Source organism: Actinia tenebrosa, unplaced genomic scaffold, assembly GCF_029948245.1.
Source record: "Actinia tenebrosa isolate PJP-AT-01 unplaced genomic scaffold, QUT_ActTen_1.0 PGA_scaffold7__59_contigs__length_16204524, whole genome shotgun sequence".
NCBI classification, from domain to species: Eukaryota; Metazoa; Cnidaria; class Anthozoa; order Actiniaria; family Actiniidae; genus Actinia; species Actinia tenebrosa.
In genome coordinates, this window is record NW_028292584.1 from 3,457,256 (window position 1) to 3,476,514 (window position 19,259).

The 19,259-nt window shown below is 38.4% G+C and overlaps 1 protein-coding gene and 1 long non-coding RNA gene across 2 annotated transcripts; both read left to right on the top strand.

Annotated features, from left to right (window-relative positions):
* The first annotated feature begins 15,547 nt into the window (after window positions 1–15,547).
* Window positions 15,548–16,190, top strand: LOC148905363 (uncharacterized). Its single transcript, XR_016121692.1, has 4 exons — window positions 15,548–15,593; window positions 15,711–15,761; window positions 15,853–15,914; window positions 16,141–16,190. It is a non-coding gene; the product is annotated as an uncharacterized LOC148905363 (long non-coding RNA).
* A 9-nt stretch (window positions 16,191–16,199) lies between these two features.
* LOC148905364 (uncharacterized) lies at window positions 16,200–17,561 on the top strand. The gene is made up of 6 exons (XM_089040279.1): window positions 16,200–16,220; window positions 16,406–16,461; window positions 16,742–16,803; window positions 16,974–17,053; window positions 17,148–17,227; window positions 17,451–17,561. The coding sequence occupies exons 2-6, from the start codon at window positions 16,432–16,434 to the stop codon at window positions 17,559–17,561; spliced, it is 363 nt and encodes a 120-aa protein (XP_088896405.1). The 5' UTR covers window positions 16,200–16,220; window positions 16,406–16,431.
* The last annotated feature ends 1,698 nt before the right edge of the window (window positions 17,562–19,259 follow it).

Below are 19,259 nucleotides of genomic sequence, written 5' to 3' on the forward strand. Positions count from 1 at the left end.
CTACATGAACAAGCCATCCTCTGACCTAGATCAGCCCATAGGTTGTTTCAGGGTTAAATGAAATGGAAGGACGCTTTAGTACATTAATGGATGATTGATTTGAATAGTTTCATGGTATTCCCATTCATAATACCTGTTTTTGTCGATACTACTTCATCTTGTTTCACTGCAACTGAACTGGTCTGCTCCATCTCAGTTACAACAGCTGTGGTTTGTTTCCCTGCTGATTTTGCTGCTTTGTTCTTGCGTCTTCTTCTTGGCTTCTTCTTTGCTTTTTCGTCATTCCTCTTTTCTACTATTGGTTGGTCAGCAAGACAGCAACCAATCAGGATTCCTTGGGTCGTGACACGATCTTGTTTAGGTGCAGCATGTTTCTTGGAAGCAGTTGCTTGATGTTGTTCAGGAGCTTTCTCGCATGCCGTTTTCCTGGACGCTGCCACGCCCAGCTGGTCACGTGATTGAGCAGCGTTTTCTTTGTTAGGATTTCTTTTCTCCTTTCCTTTTTCTCTTTGTTCCTTGCATTCAGTTTCATTGTCTTTTCCAGTGATCCTTATATTTCCATTTCTATTGGTCTGTCTGGTATTTCCTGTGACAACTTGGTTGTTAGTCGCAATTAGTGACAGAAAACACTTCACATCATCATAAAGCGTTCCTGGAAAAAGAAACATTGCTTGATTTTAAGCTCCGCATTAATTGTCCTCTGCCATGACGTTCAGGTTAATTAACACAGCGTGTTTAAATGAAGTATTAAGGGTTTTTTGAGATAGGAAAAGCAAAGAAGGTTGCTAGAAACCCTTCAAGCACTGGAGACACCAACACAACAACTCAAATATGACAGCGGGTCCCAAGATTAAAGCCAGGACCATGCACAGCGATACGACATAGTGCATCATTACCACACTCTACCCGTGCTTCATTTCATCGCAATTCAATAATCATTTGATTGCAGCTTCAGTATCTCCATGGTTTCAATTATTTCTCTTGGTAAAAAGTGAATAACATTATAGACAAGTTGCTTGTCTTACCTATAGCTGTGCAAATGAGTCTCGGTACAAATAAAACAAGGTACACTACAAATCTCAAGATGATCATGACTGCAGGAACAACATTACTGAGAGATGGCAGAACCAACGACCAAAAGATAATAACATCTTCAATAAGGGAGACCGGAAAAGAACAAGGTATGCATGTCTGTCTCTTCATAGTTTCAATTTCAATTTTATCTGCATTTTAGCCATGCCCTGACTTTAATCAGCCCAAAGGTTGTTTCAGGGTTCGAACTGTGAGTTCGCCAGAGAGATCTGTCAGTAGGTTTTGTAAAGGTATTTTGTATTTTCAATGTGTATGTGTGATAGACTTATCGACACCTGACAGGATACGTCTGGGTACATATAAAATGATTTGAAGTACAAATCCCAGGATGATGAGAATCCAGGACGAATCATCTTCTTTTCTTTGAAGGCTCCTATGCCTGGTAGACCTTAGTCGATCAGGCAATGCCTGAAAAAAATAGTTTTCGAAAGAATGGCAAATGTAAAATACACGTCAAACCCCATAAAAACATGCATAAGACTGGATTCCTACCAAATAAGTTCTAAATCCAAATCAGAATCCAAAGGAAGAAGCCGATTAAAGTGGCGTTAGTGACTGATTAAGTCCAGACCAAGATGATTGTGACTGAATTATTTCCAGCGATGGCTTTCAAAGTCACATTTGGAGCTGGTGAAGTTGTACACATTTGGGACTACTTGAGTGGTCTTTCTGAGGCCCAATTACGGAAAAAATATATCCAAACACCTGTACTCTTTCTAGTGTTCTCATTTCCGCTTGAACTTTTTAGTTTTCTTGTTGTTTCGTCGTCTGCCAATTCAAAACGTGAAACCATTTTGGCTTGCAAAAATTTTCCTCAACTACACGTTGTAAATATTTGGATTTGAAAACTTTCTTTTGTAATTCTAAAAGTTAAGTAGACTAATTGAATCTTGGGTTGTGAATCTTTTAACGCTAAATTTCAATAGCCTTGTTCGACTCAAGTGAAACTAAAAAAATCCAGTGCATAAATCCTAGGCTTACTTAATGAGGCAATTGCTTTCTTACTAAATGAGAAATCACAAGTGAATTGTGCACAATTGAATCAAAGTAATAAGGCAGACAGTAGAGCTGTAGAGCAAGTTGCAATTAATAGCAGTGTGCAAATAAGTCAGGCTTAAGTTCTCTTTCTAAGACTGGAGAAGAGACACAGGGTGACCGTTGTTTGATATGCGGTTTACCACAGAAAGCCCGCGAAAACGACACTGATTGTTTAATATGCCAGCGTTTTAAAGTAGTAATTTCAAAACAATATAACTTTTCAGATTTTTTTGTTTTATCCAAAACAATAGCTTTAAAAAGTCAGCAGTGGATCTAAAATCAAGAAAATAACAAAAGACACGGCGGCCATGTTGGAGGATATAACAAAAGAATTCTAACACGCACAAGGTCCTGGGTTCCAGCCCCAGCGGAAACAGCAGAATTTTACATTTTGTTTGAGAATCAAATAACCAACACAGACATTGATATTCAACGATGCCTTAGTATATCCTAACATAAGAGAAACGTGTCCTGGCTATAACTTACATTTTAGAACACTGGGTTATTTTTGTAGGTTTGATTTTAGAGTATGTAAAATAAATAAAGTAATGGTGAAAAAAGGTATACAAGAAAGCTGTAATGTTTTATCAATGATTATCAAAAAAATTAATCCAGATCAGTAAAAACTAAGTAAAAACCTTAATATATTTAGTTTGTATGTGCATGTTTAGTTATTAAAGACATTAAAAATGCAATATCCTGCTTGAAGATGTCCAATAAATCCAATGCATAAATCCAATGCTTACTCAATTAGCCAATTGTTTTCTTACTAAATGAAAAGCACAAGTGAATTGTGCACAGTTTCAAAGAAATAAGCAAACGGCTGTAGATCCAGATGCAATTAATATCAGTGTGCAAATAAGTCAGGCTTTAGTTCTCTTTCTGAGCCAACGCCTCAAAATAGTTATTTCAAAACAATATAAATTTTATATTAAACTATTCTTATTTGAGCACTGAAATCGTGGAAATTATTGAAATATTATTAATGCATGGCTTTTCTTTAAATGCTTACTTCTTATTGTAAATGCTACTTCAGTGTAGAAGACATGCTCAATGTTATGGTTTTTTAAAGGTTTTTTTTTTTTTGTTTTATCAAAAACAATAGCTTTAAAAAGTCATCAGTGGATTCAAAATCAAATCAAATCACATTTTCACACTCTTACACACACTTACACACATGTACACATTTTTACACAAATACACACATACACACACACCCACACACATACACTCATTTACACACACTTACACAAATTTACACACATTTACACACTTACACACACTAACACACACTTACAAACACAAACATACATTTACACACACTTACACACACTTACACACATACACTTATTTCAATAAAGTTAGTAACCAAAAACCTAGAAAGCTGAGATCACTGAGCATCATGGGAAACTTTTCATATCAAAAAAGCATATATATGAAAAGCTTTTTTAATACAAACTGCAACTCGACGATGCTCAGGAAGAGGGGAGGCTGTAACCGGTAAAAGATTCGCAAGTCGATGAACAGTTATCAAGCGGTTGAACGTCTAAAATGAATCTACCCATGATCCCTTGTCGGCCTCAGCTTTATAGCTTTTCTGGTGACTAACTTTATTGAAATAATTGTATACACGCACTTACACACATTACACACATATACACACTTTTCCACACTTACACACACTTACACACATATACACATTTAGACAAACACTTACACACAATTACACACATTTACACAAACAACACACACCTACTTACTCCTACACACTTACGCACACTTACATACATTAACACACAGTTAAACACATTCACAAACACTTACACACATTTACACACACTTACACACACTTATACACACTTACACACACTTACAAACACTTACACACACTTACACACACTTACACACACTTACACACACTTACACACACTTACACACACTTACACACACTTACACACACTTACACACACTTACACACACTTACACACACTTACACACACTTACACACACTTACACACACTTACACCCACGCACTTACCCACATTTTCACATACTTACAAACACTTACACATACTTACACACACTTACAAACACTTACACACAATTACACTCACGCACATACACACACTTACACACACTTACACACAAACTTAAACACACTTACACACACCTACACACACTTACACATACTTACACACGCTTACACACACTTGCACACACTTACACAAACTTACACACACCTACTTAAACCTACAGACATTTACACACATTTACACACACTTACAGACATTTACGCGCACTTACACACATTTAAAACCACTTACATACACTTACACCCACTTACACACATTTACACACACTTACACACACTTACACACTTTAACACTTAGACTTACACACAATTACACTAATATTTACACACACATACACACATTCACACATATTTACACACACTTACACACATTTACGGACACTTACACACAATTACACACACATACACACATTTACACACACTTACTTACACTTACACACACTTACACACACTTACACACATTTACACACACCTACTTTCAACTACACAAACTTACGCATAAATACACACACTTACACACACCTAAACACATTTACACACATTTACATACACTTGCACACATTTACACACACATACACAGACACTTACACACACATACAATATCACTTATACACGCTTACAAACATTAACACTTACACACATATACACACACTTACATACACTTACACACACTTACACCCACTTACACACACTTACACACACTTTCACACACTTTCACACTTACTCACATTGATACGCACAGTTACACACATTTACACAAATTTACATACACGTACACACACTTATACACATTTACACACACACTACACACAACTACTTACTCCTACACACACTTACGCACACTTACGCAAACTTACAGACATTTACACACATTTATATACAGTTACACACATTTACACACACACATATACACACACTTATACACGCTTAGAAAAATTTACAAATACATACCTGCAGTCCAGGTGATTAACTAGACGTTATACTCGCAGTCCAGGTGATTAACTAGATGGGATACTCGCAGTCCTGGTGATTAACTAGATGGCATACTCGCAGTCCTGGTGATTAACTAGATGGGATACTCGCAGTCCTCGTGATTAACTAGATGGGATACTCGCAGTCCTCGTGATTAACTAGATGGGATACTTGCAGTCCTGGTGATTAACTAGATGGGATACTCGCAGTCATGGTGATTGACTAGATGGGATACTCGCAGTCCTGGTGATTAACTAGATGGAATACTCGCAGTCCTGGTGATTAACTAGATGGGATACTTGCAGTCCAGGTGATTAACTAGATGGGGTACTCGCAGTCCTGGTGATTCACTAGATGGGATACTCGCAGTCCTGGTGATTAACTAGATGGAATACTCGCAGTCCTGGTGATTGAGTAGATGGGATACTCGTAGTCCTGGTGATTAACTAGATGGGATACTCGCAGTCCTCGTGATTAACTAGATGGGATACTCGCAGTCCTGGTGATTGACTAGACGGGATACTCGCAGTCCTGGTGATTAACTAGATGGGATACTCGCAGTCCTGGTGATTGACTAGATGGGATACTCGCAGTCCTGGTGATTGACTAGATGGGATACTCGCAGTCCTGGTGATTAACTACATGGAATACTCGCAGTCCTGGTGATTGACTAGATGGGGTACTCGCAGTCCTGGTGATTGACTAGATGGGATACTCGCAGTCCTGGTGATTAACTAGATGGGATACTCACAGTCCTGGTGATTAACTAGATGGGATACTCGCAGTCATGGTGATTGACTAGATGGGATACTCGCAGTCCTGGTGATTAACTAGATGGAATACTCGCAGTCCTGGTGATTAACTAGATGGGATACTCGCAGTCCAGGTGATTAACTAGATAGGATACTCGCAGTCCTGGTGATTAACTAGATGGTATACTCGCAGTCCTGGTGATTGAGTAGATGGGATACTCGCAGTCCTGGTGATTAACTAGATGGGATACTCGCAGTCCAGGTGATTAACTAGATGGGATACGCGCAGTCCTGGTGATTGACTAGACGGGATACTCGCAGTCCAGGTGATTAACTAGATGGGATACTCACAGTCCTGGTGATTAACTAGATGGGATACTCACAGTCCTGGTGATTGACTAGATGGGATACTCGCAGTCCTGGTGATTGACTAGATGGGATACTCGCAGTCCTGGTGATTGACTAGATGGGATACTCGCAGTCCTAGTGATTAACTAGATGGCATACTCGCAGTGCAGTTGATTGACTAGATGGGATACTCGCAGTCCTGGTGATTGACTAGATGGGATACTCGCAGTCCTGGTGATTGACTAGATGGGATACTCGCAGTCCTGGTGATTGACTAGATGGGATACTCGCAGTCCTAGTGATTAACTAGATGGCATACTCGCAGTGCAGTTGATTGACTAGATGGGATAGTAGGGTTAACTAAGTACTTCATAGGTTTTCAAACACACGAGTGGGATTGTATAGAAATTTTGATTCTCTTCAGTTTAAAAAAAAAACTTTAAGTCAAGACACCAATGATCGAAACCCCTACCCTAGCCCTTTCATTTCAGTAAGGTGATGTCAGTGAATTACTTGATCTTCTCAATTCTGTTAATCGTGATCTGATAAGAATCAACTTATTTTTCAATGAAATGATTGAAGGGTTTCGCTCATCTTTCAAAAAGCCTTTCAAACGTATTTCAAATATGCCCAAAAATATCGACAATAAGATAGAGTGATGCTCATGCAGGCTAGCCCCACCTATCAGCCACCAAATAAATATCGAGAAGGACGCGAATGTATTGGACAAATCACGTCTATTCTTGATTTTCATTCACTCAAGTAGTTGACAAAGACATTTTGGTGTACATAAAAATACAACTGAGCTAGAAAAATTCTTTTGTTTGATTAACCTTACACGAACATGACCGCCATAAAAAACTAACTAAGAATACACGTAGTTGGAAAGAAGTTTTCATTCTGAGATATTGAATTCGAGTGCTTTTGTCTGGTTTTCATTCTTCCGCCGACTCATCGAAAACACAATGAAGGCTTCCCGACCACACTAATACAATAGTCCCCTTGCATTGAATTCCTAGAGGAATTGTTCTGGGGGACAAAACAATAGTCGTTTTGGTGTGAACGCAAGGCAAAAAAGCATCGCCAAAAGTATGCGTTTTTAAACAAAAACGCATTAGCGTGGACGTGGCCTCTTTATGCTTTCACCGATTTTACTTCGCCCGTGAAACTATGTTGTATAATTATATAGTGTCTAACAGGTATTATTATTACAATATTACATGAATCATAATTTTTTCACTGGCCAAGTAAAAATCACTCTAATATTGGGATATGTTCAGTATTGCATTTTATCATATTTTTGCATTTATTTATTTTTTGTTTATTTTTGCTGATGATATATTAACATGCATTATAATACATGAATTAGTATTGTTATGGGCCAATTTTTAAAATTTCGTACCCGCGACATAGTACCCGGACCCGCGACCCGCGACACGCGACCAGAAGTCAAACTCACTATTATCTTATGAATCTTATTCTTTTTTCTAATCACTTCCGGTGGCGCAAGTTTTGCTCCAAAAGCTCGCGCGTAGACTTCCATTAAATGCTGATGATCTCGAAAACAAGCTCGGGACAACCAATTTTCCTTTCCAGATTTGGAAAAATTGAAGTTTTAAAAAAAGTTTAATATTTTTTTCCAAAAGTAGGCAGTCACCTTAAAAAGCTAAAAATATTCAAAACCATTTGCAAATTGTATTTTATGTTGAATTTGTTCTAGTTGGATCGTTTTATAGTAAATAAATACGTATGCCAAATTAGCAAAATCCCAGTAAATTATTTAAAGTTAAAGTCTACATCATCCAAATACGAAGAAAATATGAACCGGTTTAGAGATGGATCAAGATCTGGCTACCTTGGAAGATTGACTTATGTTTACACTCAAATAGAGCGATTAATGGTCGACTACAGCAACGTAGAGTCGGTGGAAAAGTTCAAAGACGATTTAGACCAAACTTATCAAGGATTTGTTGAAGCTAATAAGGATTTCATCAAGAATACTAACGAAATTACAGAAGTACAGAGTGCAATACAATTATTAGAAACCCAAAAGGAGGGGAAAAAGGAAGTTGACGAGTTTTACAAGGAATGTTTATCAAAGTTACATCAAGAAACGACTTCTAATCATGACAAAAAGACCCTAGATGAAACACTCTCTCAAGGTAGGAAGCCTAGTGCGAAATGTTCAAGTTCTGGCTCTAACAGAAGTGATAAAATCAAAGAATTGAAAGCTAAACGCACAGCGGCGACGATAAAAGCGTCACACCTCAAAACCTTCCAAGAAATCCAACAACAACTACTACTACTCGAACAGAAGCGACACGTTCTAGAAGTTCTAGGTGAAATAGATCCAAGCTGAAGCTGAGAGAAACATTTGGGAGGAAGATGGAAATAACAACGGCGAAGACGTAACTCAAAAGAAGCTTCACCTGCATAAATTAGACGATAATCCCTTTACTGCTGTCTTGAAAGCAGTTTCACATGGCCAACTACCAACAAAGACGTACTTTCTCCACCCAAAAAGTCTCTTCCAAGGCAGTTTAGTCAAACCACGCACGTTCCTCGTCAAAACGATTTTTAAGCCTGAGGCCCCGTCCACACTTTGCCGGATAAATTTGAATCCGAATGGTTATCTATTCGGTTAGGCCTACCGTCCACACTAGTCCGGGCGAATCCGGAACAATTCTCCACCGACAACAATTTTTTTCAAATACGGTCTCCAGAGTGGAACAATTTGAAAACGCTTGTTAGCCGTATTAGTGTGGACGGAGAACATTTCGTATCCGAAATTTTTCGAATACCATGACGTCATGATTCTCATGGGAACATGGCAGGAAGGCTAAAAATTCATCGCGGGCTCAATTTCAGCTTCGATGCATGCTCAGATTTTTCAGGAGTTTCAATTTCGACCCAACAAAGCAAAACAGTCCAAAATTGAAGTTTTTTTTGATATAAGAAATCATCCTCCTACCGCCATTTGTATAGCAATAGAAATCTGGCCTCTTTGTGCTCACGAAGTAAGCATGTATTTTGTTACTGGTTCGAGAAGTTGTCCGAGTGGAGACTGGTACCTAATTTGGAGAAAATGCCCGCGAATTTCGCGTTAAAAATATTTTTAATCGTTTTTTCCAACTTTTTTTCAAATCCTTTTAATAGTATGAAGATATAGTGTTTCTTTAAAAAATGCTTCCCCATTTTTAACATATCCCTCATTTGGAAATGACCAGAGTTGATGGGTTGATGGGCGATGCATCGCGTACAATTGCACTCAAAACTAGGTCATGACCGCCTTGTAGTTGCGTTATAGTTTTACAAGTCCAGAATCGCTTTAGTCCTTGAGCTTGTATAAACGTTTTCATCATTTTTCGTCTGCCATTAAATACGTCATGATTATCCGTGCCAACAACAACTTTCAAGATTCATGATAGTTATGATTCATCAGCTTTTTAATTATAAATCAAGCCAAGCTTTCGAGCATCTTGCTCTTCATCAGGGCAAACAGTTGTGACAGTTTTACAAGAAACACGCTACATAACAATGTGCGCGTGCTTTAGTTAAATGTATCAGTTGCTAGGAGCGCGCGTGTTACGAAGGGAGAAGTAATTAACTTTCAAGATTTCCCGCGAACTATTTTGGTCCCAGGCTTTGCGCGGTTTCTTTCCTTGACTCCATACCTCAAAACGGTGTTCGCTCGGTTTAAAAAAGTGCGTCTTCAATAGAAATTGGTGATTAAGAGCGTTGTTTCCAAGCCAACGAGGAACCTGGCTACTCGATATGGCAGACGAAGACTGAAGAACGAATGCTTCAAAAATCGCATATCACATTTAAAGCCGAAAGAAACAAATGCAGGATTCATTTAAGGCAGTAAATGTACATCAAATTTCCGGAGCTACATTTTTCAGAAGGGCATTTACGAAGACATACTATGGCATTTCGTAATGGCATTGTCGTACTTTCCATACAAATGGACGCCATTTTGACACAGTATTCACTCAAAAAAAATCGCTGGATCGACCAAGAATTAAGAGGCAAGATTAAAGCACACTAAACTATCGTTGTATTACTCTTATTGTCTTATTTTTTCTTGACGCTTCCCCGTGATTGCGATCAGGAGTGGAAAGTACGAATTCTTCCTTATTCTTCGTAATTCCTTGAGGTTAATGAGCATGAAATGTGACAGCCGTTCCGTGATATAGTATACAAATGAGCAAAATCACCGGAAGTGACCCGGAGTTGTACTGATTGGACAAACAGACAAGCATTGAAGCAAGAGAGCACATTAAATTTTTGTTTGTGTAAGGAAAGTCATTGTTCTTGGTTGATCTATCTAGCGCGCGCGATCCATCATTGTGACAGGCGTTCCTCGTAGTGTTTTGGTTTCGGCCGATCCGAATGGCAGTACGATCGTGTAAGGAAGGGAATGACGAGTGTAATAGGAGGGGAGTGAAACGGTGGAAATTTTATCGTCCTATGCTCGTAGCAAATTGCTATGCACACAGGGCGGTTGCTATGCACATTGATGACTGGATTACACAATCAATATATTTTAACGTGCTCCCTTGTCGAAACTTGAAGTAAGCTGAATTTATGAATTTACATAACATGAGCGTATGAGTTTATGTTCAAGATGACTGTCGATTCACTCGTTTGAATGTTTTTGAAATCGTTAATTTGAAATCTGAATTTTTCTACAGAATAATCACTAGTTTATTTTCCGTATCTAATGGGGAAGCTATCAAAACTATTTAGTTTACAAGACCGAGTGTAACGAAAAAGGGCTAAAGCCATGTGATCAGGCAAACTTTTCAACAGTAGGATTATTCTTGATTATGTTCACTAGTTCGTGAGCCGATTTTTTCCTGTTACGACGCCGGCGAATGAATGTATTGTCGATCCTCATATATTTTGAGCCGCAATGCCCGTTGATACGGTGATAAAAACACCGCTTGCTCCCTTTCTCAACTCCTTTAAAATATATTTAATTAAAAATGATTTTACGCTTCCAGCTATTCCACTAATAAACACACTAAAACCTTTTTCTACGATATTAAAAACTTTGTTTTGCTCTTCGCTCAAGGACGCCATTTTGTTTGTTTTAATCTGTTTGACATGTCACGTCATTTTTTTTTTTTTTGCATTTGTCACGTAATCCGATTTCTATAGATGCTGCTACCAGCATAGAGCGAAAAATATTTTCATTTGGATTGTTTGATTGGCTGAAAAGGGTCACGTGGTTTACAGTTTCACTTCCCTCCTTTTTTACACGTCGCTCCGCTCCTCGCAAGATATTCGTCGGTTTTCGGAGTAAATTCGCTAGCCCGACTAAAGCAAGGAACGCCTGCCATGAAGTGTAGCGCGCGCGCGTAAACAAGAACTACAAGGAACGCTTGCTATATCTTAGAATACGTGCGATAAAATCGAAGATAAACCAACACAATCAAAATTTTAACGTGCTCCCTTGATTGAAGACCGAAGATGGACTTGGACTAGAAGACAAAGAGTCAAAGGTACCAACCTACTGGTCAACACCGCTGACCAAGATCTGTCTCGGCATGAAGATGGAAACAAGCAGTGAAACCAAGTGGTTGAAATGAGAATTAAAACAGCGCGCTAGCTGGCTTTATGATGTCATGATCACAGGGAACCCAGCTCAGTCATATACTCTTCTTGGGGTAAACAAATGGAAAGATACAGATTTAACAATCCTCGTGAAGGCGTTAATGCTACGTACTTTTCATGACAGAACTGGTAGGGTCAGAGTTAAACTGGGAGTTGTCTATCGTTTCGGAAGCTTCCTGACATATCTTGGTTTTGGACCCTGGGGCTCTTGGCATCAGAAGTATAGTATAGACATCTCATGTGGTTACGGCAGAGAAGATGATACCACGCCTCGTTATTAAAAAAATCCACGCTTTTTGTTATATTTTAGTTCAGTAGAAGCCATCATGGCAGCTATATGGGTTGCAAGTTCCCAAGAAAGCCATGAGAAAAAAGAGCGGCCATCTTTGCAAGATTAAATATGGTTGCTTGGTAAGGATGACGTAACATGCAATCGAAAAATTATCATGATGTACTGATATAAACTGCCAATAAAATCTGTTGCTTGTGATTCAAATGTGTTGTTCGTGTGCATAGAGATTGCGTTTGGACATGTTTTCCTTGGGGAAAAGTCAAACTATTTATCGCCTCTGGGGGTGGGTGTGGGTGTGTGCAGCGATCATCATAAAGATGAAATCATGATCTCTCGTTTTCGATAGATAGTATTTAGTTTAGACAAGAACGTCTGGCTCGAGACGAAGGGTTGGCAACAAATCGCTTTTTCCGAAGATTCATTTGATGATTTGATGAAACAAAGTATCGATATTTTAGAATTAAGAACTTGACTTTAATTTTGATTTTGATTTTGAGATTAAAATCAATAATCTAAAAAATCTAAAAAACTTGGCTTGATCCCTGTATGACGTCACGGGCATCAGCCAAGTTTGGTCATTTTCGAACATGACGTCATTTTCGCACGCGTTCTAAATATGACGTCATAAACGCATTATTAGACTAATGACTTCACTTTTAGGTTGTTAGCACAACCGATAACATTACAATGATCGAACTCGTGATATTTAGCGGCGTAATATTTTTTTATTACGCAATAGAATTTTGTATTGAATATTTTATCTTTAGTAGTGCAAATGGAAGAAATGGGAGCTCATTCAAGCAGGTAAAACTCGTGAGCGTCTCGTGATTCTAGCAATAAAACTCGCGACTTGATTTCGGCGCGTTTTTGATTCCGGCGTTTTCACATATGGTTAATGACGCCTGAACAAACAATTTTGCAAATATGTACTCGGTTCAATTCTTTGCAGAGCAACGGAAGCTGCTGGAGACTCATGCAATTCTAAGGGAGGTGGTATTAGAAGCAGGTAATGTTCTTGGAGTTTTGAAGAAAAACTTTACTGATGAAAAATATGCACAGGCTATGGAAAAATGAATCAGGAACAAGCGAGAAAGAATTGAAGGAAGTTTATCAGTCGAAATTGAAATTAAACCAAAGTTTATACTGAAAATATGTAAATAAGTAAAAGAAAACTAAATCCAGATTTTGTTTGACAGTTTCTCCACCGATACGACAACATTACAATCAAACTACAATAAGCGAATTCAAACAGGAGGAAGTATATCACACAGGTCGGTATAAGTATAGCAGAATGAAACAAGAAATGAAGGTTGGGGTAGGGGAGTATAAAACAAGAAATGATGGGTGGGGTAGGGGAGTATTGAACAAGATATGATGGGTGGGGTAGTGGAGTATTGAACAATAAATGAGGGGTGGGGTAGCGTAGTATTAAACGAGAAATGATTGTGGGGTAGGGGAGTATTGGACAAGAAATGATGGGTGGGGTAGTGGAGTATTGAACAATAAATGATGGGTGGGGTAGGGGAGTATAAAACAAGAAATGATGGGTGGGGTAGGGGAGTATTGAACAATAAATGATTGTGGGGTAGTGGAGTATTAATCAAGAAATGATTGTGGGGTAGGGGAGTATTGAACAATAAATGAGGGGTGGAGTAGTGTAGTATTAATCAAGAAATGATTGTGGGGTAGGGGAGTATTGAACAATAAATGAGGGGTGGGGTAGTGTAGTATTAATCAAGAAATGATTGTGGGGTAGGGGAGTATTGAACAATAAATGAGGGGTGGGGTAGTGGAGTATTAATCAAGAAATGATGGGTGGGGTAGGGGAGTATTGAACAAGAAATGATGGGTGGGATAGGGAAGTATTGAACAGGAAATGATGGGTGGGGTAGGGGAGTATAAAACAAGAAATGATGGGTGGGGTAGGGGAGTATTGAACAAAAAATGATTGTGGGGTAGTGGAGTATTAATCAAGAAATGATTGTGGGGTAGGGGAGTATTGGACAAGAAATGAAGGGTGGGGTAGTGGAGTATTGAACAAGAAATGAAGGGTGGGGTAGGGGAGTATTGAACAAAAAATGACGGGTGGAGTAGGGGAGTATTGGACAAGAGATAATGCGTTGGGGTAGGGGAGTATTGGAAAATAAATGATGGGTGGGGTAGGGGAGTATTGAACAAAAAATGAATGGTGGGGTAGGGAAGTATTGGACAAGAAATGACGGAACATTTTTCCAATCATTCAATTTCTTTATTCAGTTGTAGACAACACATCGTTAGTGGTCTACAACTCCTCAGTTGAGGCAACATCTTTCCTACCCTTGGCGTATCTCGGTTTTTTTTTTCGTTTCAGTTTTTGTTCTAGTGTTTTTTATTTACAAATGGTAAGTCATTATGTCTACATGTCTTTACTCTACGATTCAACAAACACAATTTTAGGACACTTCCCGGCTCTCCCGAGGGGTTCCACATACAACAAGCAACATACAACAAGCAACACGCAACATACAGCACGCAACATACAACACGCAACATACAACACGCAACATACAACACGCAACATTCAACACGCAACATACAACAAGCAACATGCAACATACAACACGCAACATGCAACATACAACAAGCAACATACAACAAGCATCACGCAACATGCAACACGCAGCATACAACACGCAACGCGTAACATACAATACGCAACATACAACACGCAACATACAACACGCAACATGCATCACGCAACATGCAACAAGCAACATACAACAAGAAACATGCAATATACAACACTAAACTCACACATATTGTTTGCTTATTTTAGGTTTGCAAATTATGAGAAGAAACACGTATGCTTTAAAGGAAACGCAGAATCCAATGATGTGAGTGAGGCTGATTTATCGCTAAATTGAGTTTTTTTCCACTACAGTATTGTTTTTCTCCAGTCATTTCTGTTCAAATTTATACCCAGTGAAGTATATCTGTTTAGTTTCATTAGATAGTTATATTTCGGACATTTTCCAGGAATGGTTTGATGCAGATGTGAACCTTGAGGAAGACGTGTTTGAGGTATCTCCGAATCAATTTTTGTTCGCTTCTGTTGCCTTTCTTTTCAAGAGTCTCTTGATATATGGTTTTTATTCCATTACATTTTCCAGGAATGGTTTGATGCGTGTGACGAGCATAGAGATGTTGACCGTGAGGAAGAAGCGTTCGAGGTAGGTCAAAGACGATCAATTTTTTCGCTATTATTTCCTTTCACAGTCGGGTCTTTTTCTTTTTTAATTGTTTTTATGTTTTTTTTTTCGTTTATTATTCTATTTCATTTCTCCAGGACTGTCTCGAAGACGTAGAAAAGTCACGTAATGCAAATGTAGATGAGACGGGTTTGTTTATGGTATGCTAAGGCCGTCTTCTCGCTCTACCTTGATTCTTCATTCTCTTTTATCTATTTCTTTCTCTACTCCAGGTCTTGATGGTTTTACCTTATTGCATTATTTTTCATTTATTCCAGGTTTCTGATGACATTTCTAGCGAAGATGAAAGTGAGGACGTACTTATTGCGGTAAACTAAAATAAAATTTTCCTCAACATCATTATCAAAGCTATATCTTATTTACTCGTATTGAATTTCTAACTCAGATTTTTTCTTATAGTTTGCCGACTTCAGTTTGGAGCAAACGAAAGAGTTAATGCAAAACACAGGATTCGTTTTGACGTAAGTAGCTCGTGTTTATTGAAGCCCTATAATTAAACCATTTGGTATATCGCTAAAGTAATCATATCGTTTACGCATGCGAACATGTGATTTACACTTTGTCCTGCATCATAAGCTACACTATGTGGGATGCCACTAGAATGCGTTATAAGAAAAGAGGTTGCTTAGGATTGCGAAGTTTGTATGATGAATGGATGAGGAACAAAATGTTATTTTTTTCAACCAGCTTGCCAGAGAAGAACAACCCAAATCAGCCGAGCAAACATAAAACCCAAAGGAACAAAGAGAAGAAACAACTAGCTAAAGGTACGAATATAATGATTAAGATAAAATCATTGACAAATATATGATAAGGAACTGATAAATTCATATTGATAATGCTATAATAATTCATTAACGGTATTAGTATGGATTTCTTTTGATAAATTAATAAATAAACTATTAGTAAACGTACACTAACAATTGAGCGCTTACGTGTTTTTTGTTAACAGAGCCTGGCTTGGTATTCACATTTGACATGGACGACACTAGTGACGAGACGGTACTGGTGAGTATCTTCGGTGATAGACGATATATGAGTAACCTTGCCTGCTCGGTGGTACAAGGGGACTGGAGATTAGAAAAAGGAGGGAAACTAAATCATACTTTCCCTACCCAGGCAGGGTACACTGTGTTTTAAGATGGCGATACTGAAGTCAGAAATGATACAAAAAAGATTATTAGTGCATAACCCATCAAGATGATAACGAGCTGTGGTTCTGCGATCAGGCGAAGATAAGAAAGCTTCTTGATCGACTAAAACAACGAATGTACTTGTTCTTTTTCAGTTTGGTAATTTTTCATTGGAAGAAACCGACACCATATTAGAAGATACAAAACCATCAGAAACGTGAGTAAAGAGAATAGCAATAGGAATAGAATAAATAGTATATTTCCATGTGATAATAAAAGTCAAAGACGAGTGAATTGAACTAAAGATAAGGAAGATCTTATTTAAAATCAAAGGATAATTCATTTGCTTTACAAATTAGAACATATGAAATTTCTGTTTCTCGTTAGCGTGTCAAACCAGGAAGAAAATTCCACCATTGGGAAAGAAATGGAAGAACGAAAAGAGGAAAGCGAAAAACAGGAGAAAGGTGAGAATTACACTGTGATCATTAAGGGTGACTATCTGGAGTTCACAGAAATTGTAAGACAATTCATTATGATGTTGGTACGTTTTTGTTGAAGAATCACGAGTCAACGTTTTCAAAACGGATTGCGACATAACTGGCTGTACAAACAAGATTCCTTCGTGCAGAGAGTTGAAGGTGAGGAAGACTGGACTGAGCAGTGGCATAGCAAGTGTCAGGGTTTGAGAGGCGAGCACACGCGATTTGGCGCGAAAATTCCCGCCAAATCCACAGGTAGCCCTACAAAATAAGAAAAAAAGAACATTGACGATTTTAAGCCAAACTCGTAACGCCCCCTGGTTCAGCTGAGATAAATTATGAAAAAAGAAAATATGATTACGAGTATTCGGTTTTTTCGTAGAAGTGGGAAGCCGAGGAGGATGACGACAAAGCCTACGAACCACAATGTCTCGAGAAGGACGATAAAGACGATTTATTGAAGGTGTGTTGTCAGTATCACAGCAACAATTGAGTGGCGATTTGTAAAATGTGCAAACAAGTTTATAACTGCGAATTTTCTTTCAGGAACAAACCATCCTATCTGCAGAAGAAATGTACAAGTTAAACCCTAATGTACAATCGACGTTCCTAGAGGACCTAAGCCAATATACGTAAGTATTCTGGATAACATTTAGATTGTGATCATCATAACATTATTAGTTCTTATAGATATTAATAATCTTTTGTTTCTTAATTTAGTACGAAACTTGACATGACATCATTAACAAAAGAGCAAATAGAGTTTGCTGAAAAGATAGCCAATGAAATCATGAAAGTAAGTCCAATTGCTTACTATCAATCACGTGACTTTTTGGAGTTGACTGGAGGGCAAATAAGCGGTTGACTGGGGGGCAACTAGCGGATGCTAAGTCAAAACAAATCAAAATAAGTCCTCAAACTATTGTATTTGACTATTTTCATGACATCAAACCAGAAAACAGGAGATCAAAACAACCTCCAGGATTCTACAAGCCATCAAAAAAGAGCTATTACCGGAAGTGACGTCTATTGATAGCAACCAATACCCATCCTCGGGAACCCAGCGAACCGGAAATGACGTCTCTCTTAACAGTGTGATCCAGTCCTTCATCAATTGCGTGTGGGACTGGACCGGGCGGTTGAGAATCTGAAACATACTGACATTTGATTTGCTCTGCCTTGCTAATCAGGAAAACAAACAGAGAAAGAACAAGCAGAGGAGAAAAAACTTCAAACAGAAAAATAGAAAATACTGAGGAGCCAGAGTGACAAGGGCGGGCGGGTGGTGACGCGCTCTGGGACCAATCAAAGATGAGTTACGTAAAGTGATGATCACGTGGAGTGATTACGTCACATTTCATTGTGGTCAATGACTTCCATAATGCAAATTTACAAATACTGAGATGAATGTAGCCTGACAAGGTCACACCCTTAAACAAAAATGTACAATGTTAGAAACTATATATAGACTGATTATCTGTGAGGACCCAGAGGGATAAATGCGGGCGGGTGGACAAATCACTTTGGATCTAGATATTGAAACATGTGACGTAGAGAGGGTGGTCACGTGAAGGAATATTGTGTCACGTGGTCAATTTTAATTTAAAACGGCACAGCGATCGAAATGAGTGAAACGAATGTGTACTTGAAGGAGTATACGTCACATGTAACGTGCTCAATGACAGCCTTATGAAATGTACGATAATTGAAATGAATTAATGTGACTAGTTGTCTGAGAGGAACTAGGGTGATAAGGGCGGGAGGGTGGCTTACGTACCGCTCTGGGTCCAAATATTAAGAGCCAACTCCCATTGATCCTATGGTCATGACATGTGGTCAATGACAGAGCAAAATACTATGTATACTATATATATATATGAAACCTGTAATTTACATGGAAAGACGAAAAATCAAAAGAAAAATCAAAAATTCGGACAATAAAGTGTATTAAAGTGTAACACGCTAAAGCGTATTTCACGGGTTTTTGAAAACCACTCTATTAAAAACTAAATCTACTGCCGATGGGGATAGTGTGGACGGGGGCTGAGTTAAGTGCTCCTTCAAAGTTTAAAGCAAGTCGAAGTGTATTTACCGATGGTAGTCAAGTTCATGGTTAACTCAAGTTTGAAACTCCAATGCAATACAAACCTTATGTCTTCATTCCTACGATGTACAAGCCGAATGTTGCTCA